The sequence below is a fragment of the Corylus avellana genome, chromosome ca6, assembly GCF_901000735.1.
Source record: "Corylus avellana chromosome ca6, CavTom2PMs-1.0".
NCBI classification, from domain to species: domain Eukaryota; kingdom Viridiplantae; phylum Streptophyta; class Magnoliopsida; order Fagales; family Betulaceae; genus Corylus; species Corylus avellana.
This window is the reverse complement of record NC_081546.1, coordinates 25,590,190-25,598,944: the sequence shown is the minus strand read 5'-3', so window position 1 is coordinate 25,598,944 and position 8,755 is coordinate 25,590,190. Positions and strand designations below refer to the sequence as shown.

The 8,755-nt window shown below is 36.1% G+C and overlaps 1 protein-coding gene across 2 annotated transcripts; it reads right to left on the bottom strand.

Moving 5' to 3' along the window:
* Positions 1 to 2,144: 2,144 nt before the first annotated feature.
* Positions 2,145 to 6,801, bottom strand: LOC132185657 (methyl-CpG-binding domain-containing protein 2-like). Of its 2 annotated transcripts, none has more exons than XM_059599422.1 (5): positions 6,782 to 6,801; positions 5,623 to 6,252; positions 4,638 to 4,691; positions 4,130 to 4,284; positions 2,145 to 2,713 (listed from the first exon to the last, which is right to left on the bottom strand). In XM_059599422.1, the coding sequence occupies exons 1-5, from the start codon at positions 6,784 to 6,786 to the stop codon at positions 2,520 to 2,522; spliced, it is 1,038 nt and encodes a 345-aa protein (XP_059455405.1). In that variant the 5' UTR covers positions 6,787 to 6,801; the 3' UTR covers positions 2,145 to 2,519. The 2 variants fall into 2 exon arrangements, with proteins under 2 accessions (XP_059455405.1, XP_059455406.1); XM_059599423.1 differs by having other exon boundaries at positions 2,145 to 2,710.
* Positions 6,802 to 8,755: the final 1,954 nt, after the last annotated feature.

Here is an 8,755-nt window from a genome sequence, read left to right as displayed (position 1 = left end):
TTGAGTGTTAACATTGATAAGGCCTAAATCAATGCATACTTTTTGATAGAAATTCGATGTTATGTTTATCTGGACACTAAGAGTATGTTTCTGTTAGCTAAAATTTCACTCACATTGAGTTTTGATGGCACGTAAAATATTTTGGTAGTTGTTAGTGTTTTGACCTTGAACTAATTCTTGTTGCCTTGGATTAAAAAAAAAAAAGAAAAAAAAAAGTGTTTTTCTTAAGAGTATTTTGTTTTGAGTCGCTTGAATTGTTAGAGACTATTAATTAGCTGGTTAATGGGTGTGATAATAGCGTAAATGTGCCAATTTACTATATTAAAGTAAGCAGTATTATATCTTATTATGTTCTAATTCTTTCATTTTTAGATTTAATTGGGAAATATTGTTTAATCACTAATATTGAGCTTAGAATGATATATTTTGTAGGAATTGATTAAAAAAAAAAATTAGCAATTTTTTGTAAAAACGTGAAAGCTAAAAGTTGAGAAATAAAAGAATTTTGTGACTTGTCCCATCCGTAAGACTTCTGAAACACTTGACCAAATACTCACTTTTTGGTAGGAGATGCGCAGAAAAGCCAAGCTACTAAAGTGCTCATTAAGACTGATGCATGGCAAGTGTTAAACTGGTAGCTCATATTAATATTAATGGAAGGTCAAGTAGATGGGAGTGAAGTGAACGTCGCTCTTGAGCTACCTAATAGTGACTTCAGCTTCATTAAGCGTAGTTCCAGCCGATTGAGTTACCTCTTGGAGACGATTTTGTTATGTATTTTAATATTACAAGAGACTAAAATTCTCAATAAGGTTGAAGTTGCCGAGAGAGAGAGAGAGAGAGAGAGTTGCCAACGTAGAGAGATACACCATTTTTGTTTCACTTGTATTCTCACAATTTTTGGAGTGCCAAAAGGAAGTTATCTCTTTTGTGTGAAAGTGAACTTTGAATGTACCAGGGCTTTTGAGTTTTAGCAGTTTTGTTTGTATTATCTTTTGTACTTTACTCTTTTGTTAGTGAATTTTTCCTGTATCATCTCCGCCAGTGAATGTAGGCTTGTTAAGCTGAATCACTTAAATCTTGGTGTTTTGTGTGATTGTGTAATTTTCTATTCTGTAATTTTCTACTTCTTTGGTGATCTTGGAATTGCATTTTGGATATTTCAATTACTTTTTTCTCAATTAAAATTGGATATCTCTTGTTGAAGGATACAATTGATGATTTTGTTTTAAATTGTTGAAGCGAAGAAGAACATGCTTTGGATTTTTGTTAATGGTTTTAACCATGATATTTTCCACGGTAACAAGATTGATTTCTAGTTATCATGTAGAGTTCGGGTAAAATCAATGATCAAGAATACATGTTATGAATTAATGAGATGGATTTCACAACCTTGGTTGTTTTTATCTTGATAACTTACTGTTTTATTATTTATTCTACTTAGATTACTTGCATGTTTAATTTTATTTTAATTTATGACCAACCATATTTTTTTATTGAACTTGATTGGGATTTATTTAGTTTTCCTACAATTATGTAAGTCCATGTGGATTCGACCTTAAGCTTGCAAAGCTATACTTTGGTAAAGAATACGACCTTTGCTCAATAAACCACTAAAATTGTCGTCTTTAAAAAAAAAAAAAAAAAAAAAAACTTGATTTTTTTATGTCATTTCAAAAACGACTTAGATTATTTGTGTCATTTTGATTTCAAGGAACATTAAACACTACATCGTTTATAACTAAACACCTGCGGTGGCTGATCCACCCTTTGGGGGTAGTCCGGCCATCTCTTGAATCACCCCAAATTTTTATTATTATTATTTTTTTTTGTAATAATTTTGTTTTCATTTTTAATTATATTTTATATTCTTTAAACAATCCAAACATAATTTTTTCTCTTCAATATTCACAATTTTGAGAAAAAACAGTAAAAATTCATACCCGAACAAGCCCTACCCTAGGCTGGCCATTTGTAGGTGGTTGGTCAATTCAATGGGTTTCCTTAACAACTAAAAACTATATCATCTCAGGACCATAAAAGGCATATTAATCTTCTAACAGAAACAAATAGAGGAATCTTCGTTTTCTTTCACTAAGAACAAACAGAAGAATATTCAAAACTCACCAGAATCAGCAAGATAGGTCTCTTTTCATGCACCAGCAGACATGCAAATGCTCATACGCTTGAATTGGGACGTCATGCATATGCATAAGTGAGAAATCAGTTGATCTTGGATACAGTACATTTGTGTAAAACACCATAGATTTTCTCTTATATGGGTTCTTCAAAAAGCCCCAGAAAACCAAGCTTACAATACCATCCCTTAAACCCAACCTGAACTGTTCTATTTCATCTTTCTCCCCAAAATTCCCCATTTTTCTCTAGAAACAGAATCTAGTCATGTGGGGTAAAATATGACAAGATACAACATGAATTGTCACTAAAAAAAAAAAACAAAGAACTTGCCAGACCAACCCTCATGTTCATAATTACAACTTCAAGATTGACAAAGCCCATCAACCTTGACCACTGTGCTTATTATGGTTTGGCTTACTACTGTACATCGCCTGTGTGGAAGCTGTAGCTTGCTTCTTTGCAGGTCGCTCAACAGGATCAAAAACAGGGGACTCAAGGTAAGGAGGCAACCCTGGCCTATTAAGCTGTAAGTCTGAAGAGTCATCTGGACCTGCCCATGCCAGGGGACTCGCTGCTGCAGGAAAAAAAAAAAAACAAAAAACAAAAAAGAAGGGAATTGTTATTAGTTTAGCAATATTATGTTTTCTCCATGCAGCAAATGATGTCATCATTGAGGTAATGGAGAAAGATGAAAGGTTTTCCAATTATTCCCATGCGGCATTTTGCAGAACCAGTTTTCTAAAGAATAATTTGCGGGAACATGGAAAAAATGGGGAAAAGAAAATAATAAGAGACAAGCAAGCTGTATCGACGAACAAGGTAAGCAAATAGAGAAATTGCTGGATTTCCATTTAGGTTCGGCCAGCACTAATCTAGTAGCAAAAACCATGTAAATTCTGTCAAATTGAACACCACAATTGCAGCATGAGTCTAAAGTAACCAACAAAGTCAACACCTGATATTTGGGAGGCACCCAGACCACAGGTGTCATCATTTTTCATAGGGTGTAAAGAATTAATGACAAAAGAGGAACTGTAATGGAAATGTAATATACGAAGCTGGTAAAATGAAATAGAAATGCCATAGTAAGGAGACCTTAAACAAAGAAAAATTTATACAAACTTTGGGTAGAACTCACCATTGAAAACCGACTTATAAGGGGAGGGTGCCCAAAAGCTTATATATATATATGGTTAAGATTAGACTTAATCCATGTAGGACACGAGTCATAATAGAAATGCTATAACTTGACAAGTATCCCCATTCCATGAAAGGATAAAGGGTAAATATGACAAATACAAACAAAAGAACATGACTTGGAAGCATTAGAAAAATCCTTTGCCAAAAAAGTCTCACTCACATGAGTCACATCTAAGCCAATGAACTCTAGCTCAAATGGCATCTTCTTATATAGTAAGAACAAGGTGGAGGGTGAAATTGTGAGCTCAAAACTTAAAAGATGTGGGTAACTAACAAATAACAAGCGAAAAAAGAAGAAGAGTACCCCATCTAAACCTACTGGCTTCTTGCCCATTTAACATTCATCTCACAGAACCTTCATGAAGAAGTTTCCAACTTTTGTAGGCAGGAACCCCTGAAAACATCTTTCTACTGTTGTGGTTTTGACATCAGAAGATAATCATTTCAGAATGTTGACATACCTTGTTCAGGAGAATCCCATCATAGAGACTAAAACAACCATACGAGGAGAAATTACATTAATTAGTAAATAGCGATTCATAAACAAACCAGAATAAAAAGCTTCAGAGTTTTTGTAACAAGGGAACTCTGTGTACAAGGATAGTTTCGAGAGTGGCAATTAATAAAACCCTCAAATATAAATGCAAGAGACTGCCCCCACGAGATTGAATGGCATTAAGCCACAACTTAAAACAGATGGGACTTTCTCTTCTTGAACTAAATGCAGAGTTGATTATAAAAAGTGGCTTTTCAATTTGTTTTTGAAAAGTAGGTAGCTTCTTCTGCATACCTTCACCAGGTTCGAGAGGTCTAGTGTCAAGTGAAGTTGTCAGAAGAGGAGTACGCTTTCTCACATAATCTTTCTGCAAGGGCTTTGGAATTTGAAATGAGAATTGGGAGAGAGTTACTCCATCTCTCATGTACTCTGGATGTTCAAGCAAGTACCTGCAAAATCCAAAGCCCCACAAAAGGCTGTAAAGGAAATGGTGAAAAACATTGGGTTTGTTTGACAAAACCTTTTAGGGGGTGCTTTTTTGTTTTTCGGTTGTAATGTGACATAAATGTGAAAATAATTTATTGTATTTTGTGAGTATGTTGCATTTTGAATTGTTTGTGAATGCTTTTGCTTTTCTGCGAAAAAGCAAAAGGCTACCCCTAAAAGTGTTGCCAAATGAGCCCATTATACATTTATACTTGTGAAACTTTGACCACCCACGAGCTATTTAGTTCTTCATTTACGCATATATCTACAAGAGCAATGCAACAGGGGAAAACTTGAATAGGTGGTACCAACATACTTTTGGATCTCCACAATTGAGCGTAGTCTCTTGCCTGATGGTGCTTCATAATATCTGTATAAAATAGACAGAGCAAATTAGAACGAAGTTGATCATTGAGTCTAACATTTCCCTAAAACTTCAAACTCAAAAATAAATAAATAGAAAGAAAATAAAATAAAATTTGAAAGCAGAAGCCAAAGCTACAATTAGGTCCAATGATAAACCTCATGTATCAAACAGGAGAGCAGCAGCAGAGGCAGCTCATCCAGTTTTCATCTATAAGAGACCCAAAGATCCCCATATAAACACTCAGAAATGGGAGTGAAAATATACTAGCACATAATGATGAAACCATCAGAAGCAATCAGAAGACTTTGTATACAGTAAACATCACATGACTCGTACCAACTTCGTGAAGCATCAAGAGATTACTGTAAAAGCAATCACAGCGTACTCCAGCTCTGACAATCAGATATTACATTTACTCACAGATATGGAGCACGTAGCCACATACCTAGTAATAACCATAAACCTAATACATCCAAGGGAGCACTAGCAAACAGCAATTCAAAAGGGGTCTGCTAACCTCCCGCTACTTCAAGGATAATGAATGATACATGTGCTTGAGTGCGTTTAAATGTGTGGGTTGGGTGTTGAGGGGAGGGGGGAGGGAGGGGGTGCAGAAGAGAAGGGGAGATCTCTTCAGCTTAGAGAAAGTGTCCTAGAACAGTATAGTGAGGCATGAGAAGAACCCTTCAGGGAAAATTTGCTTATGAGTCATTGCAGAGAATTCATTCAGATTTTCTCCTCATAATTCTACAACAACATCTAAATTTCTTTGAGCCTTGATATAACCCCAGTAGGAATGCAGACTTTTTGAAGTTAAGGTTAAAAAATGAAATTCCAAACAAAAGGTGAGACAAGTAAATACAAGATAGAAATCATGCAAAGGATTAAATTACCTACACATAACAGACGTAATCAAATAGGAAGGAACACATACATGTCCGCAAACTTGGTGCTTCCTTCACCTCTGATTCGTAGAAGCCGTTGCCACCCAGGAGGAGGCTGCGCAATATTAGGTTTATCAATTGCCCAGAGCCTGCTGCCATCTTGAGAAATGTCCGCTGGATCGTCACACGATATATCAGGCCGCCACTCACGAGCTGTTTCACAGTAAAAAGGCTGTTCCAGAATATGTTCGCGTATTTCTTCATATTTTTCTTTGGTTGGGATGAGCCTCCATTTAAAACATTTGGCACACTGGACAGTGAAAGCCCCAACAGATGGCAAAACTCTAGAAGATGAATTTCGAGCCAAGTATCTTCGGAATGTTGGAGGCTGGGACTGAATAGGGTCGGGAACAGGTTCAATTGCACCTGTACCATTAGCTGAAGGGTCATAAAGCACCAACTGCTTTGAGGCATTCTCATTAGATTGGTCATCTTCATCCTCTGTCTCAAGAGACCCATCCTCTGAAGAAGAGGATGACGAAGAAGAGACGTCTATGGGTTCCTGATGAGTGCTATCTTGGAGAGATAGGAAACTCGAACCAGAGAAATCATTTTCTTCCTTTCTGACCCTAGGGGATAAATTTTCAGGGGATGGCCGCATCTGACAAGATCCCAAAACCCTGTCACAGAAAGCACCACCGAACAAAGCATATACAAAACTCAATAGAAGACCCTTTCACCAAAATATATCATCAAGTTTATCTGAACCATTCCATATCCATTATTTTTAAAATTCATTTAAAAAACACAAGCCAAACATAAACAACATGCAATCTACAATGACATAAGAATCACTGCCACCAACACAACTCATTCACACACAAAATTAAAACCAAACAAATTTATCTCTTTGCACACATCTAGTGACACTGATTTGATTGCTACAACTTGAGCAATACTCCACATAAAAGCAGTTATCATCCTATACTAAGTTCTGTAAATGAAAGAAAATAATTAAACACTTCAAAAACAAAAAAAAAAAAAAAAAAGAAGAAGAAAAATTATACTCTACCACCCCAAACTGTTATTCCATTCGTAACCCTCCCACCAAACTATCAATTGACTCGATTAGCACGTCCATTTAAAATAATTCTTGCAATATGCCCCCAATGTCTAAATCAGCCACTAAATGCTACAGAAATTGCTAACCCCATTGTTTGGCACAACCAAGCTTGCAAAATGACCAAATTACCCACGGTGGGATTGCAGGAGTTGTTGAAACACCTAATCCCAATCCAAATCTCTCCTTTCAACCATAGGGCTGGACACCAACTCCCTTGGAGTTGGAAAGAGGTCTTCCAGAATCTGCTTCTGCCGAAGTAGGAAGAGTCAGAAAACCTTCGATCCCGTCTGACTCTACCTCCAAAATGTCAAGAGTCGGAGTTGGAGTTGGGCAAAAGTGTTGGAAATGGTCTCCTGAACAAGAGCACAGATATGTTCCTCAACAAAGAACAAATCTTCTCTTCATCTTCGAATGAACAACAGATATGTTCTTCGTCTTCGACCAAAAAGACGAATGAAGAACAGATCTTAAGTATGAAGATTGGAGAAGACCTTCAAACAGACCTAAGAGAAGAAAAAGAAATTGAGTGAAGAGAAAAACTACAGGGTAAGGCAGTTGCTCCAGTGCAGAGAGCTATGGAGAAAGAAAAATGAGTGATAAGGCTAGGGAAATAAGAATGTAAGCTCGCCTAAAACGACACTTTTAAGTATATTGAAAGGTCAGGTTGGGTCAGGTCGGAATAGGAAATCCTGCCATATTCCAATTCCAACTCTGATTTTCGTGAAAATATTAAAATCATCTCAAAATCTGACTGAGAACCATCAGAAGCGGACCTGTGCGGGTCAAAACAGGGTCAGATTTTGAAAAATCAGTTTTTTACCCACCCCTATTCAACCTCGCACCCTGACCTACAATCCTAAACAGATATGGCAGCACCGCCATTGAACAAGCACTCTGTCATGAGTCAACTAGCAACCCCTACACAACCATGGCCAAAACTTCAACCACAAGCAAGCAAGAATTGAAGTAAAAACAAGAGAAAGTGAAAAAAGCAAACTCCCGCCTATGATTACAAAAACCAAACAAACCTTTAGATCAGTTTCTCAAATTAATTGCAGAACCCAAAAATTAACTTGAATCTAACCCTTCAAATTAGCCTCTCAAAGCACACCAAAATACACAAACAAACAAACCCAATTTTTTCATCAATCCAAACCTTCAAATCAATTCTTCCAAACAAATTCAAAAACCCAAAAATTCACCTCCAATCCCAAAACCTCTTCAAAGTGCATGGCTTGAACCCTATCCATGCCCAACAACCTCCTCAGGGGCGGATCCACGTTCAACAAATTTTTTTTCATCCCCTGTTATTAGGGCTTAGAAAAAAAATACTTGTTATTTCAGTAAGGATTGTCCCCCCAAAATTTAGATATCCGTCCCCCCTAAAATATATTTTCTTCCATTTTGATGTATTAGTTTTTTTCTCACGTCCCCTCTCTATCTCTGAGCACTTGCAGCCCTATGCAATTAGAGCACTTACAAACCTACACTACGTCAATAGCAGTAATATCATCATCAATTAACAATATTTCATCATCAGCCATTGTACTCTCTCACTCATGTCTTTCAATTAATGTTACAAAAAAAAAAAGCAGTTATGAGAGAGGATTTTAAATGAATGATAGGTTAGGCAGGCAATATTTTATATTTTATACCTTAAATTCTAAAAGTTACTTCTTCAAATATAAGGAATTAATTTCATTTCTTAAGTTATGGTCTAAAGAAAAACAAAATATAATGAGTGTTGTAATTTGACTTCCCTACCTTCAACACAAGTGAGGTAGGAGTTGTACATAAAACAAATGTCGTTACACTTTGTTTACAAGAAATAACACTACAAACTAGAATTTAAACATTTACATTTAAATGTAGATGATATGATCATCATCTATACGTGGAGTAGCTTTATCCTTATTTGATGGTTGATTCACATTTGAATTCGTTTAGTTTGTTTTGGTTGAGATGGAATATCCCTCAGAGTTTGGTAAATTAATTTGTAATAAGATTGTATCTAATTTAATTCCTTACCATTTTTTCTTCTTCTAAAGACTATAAATACA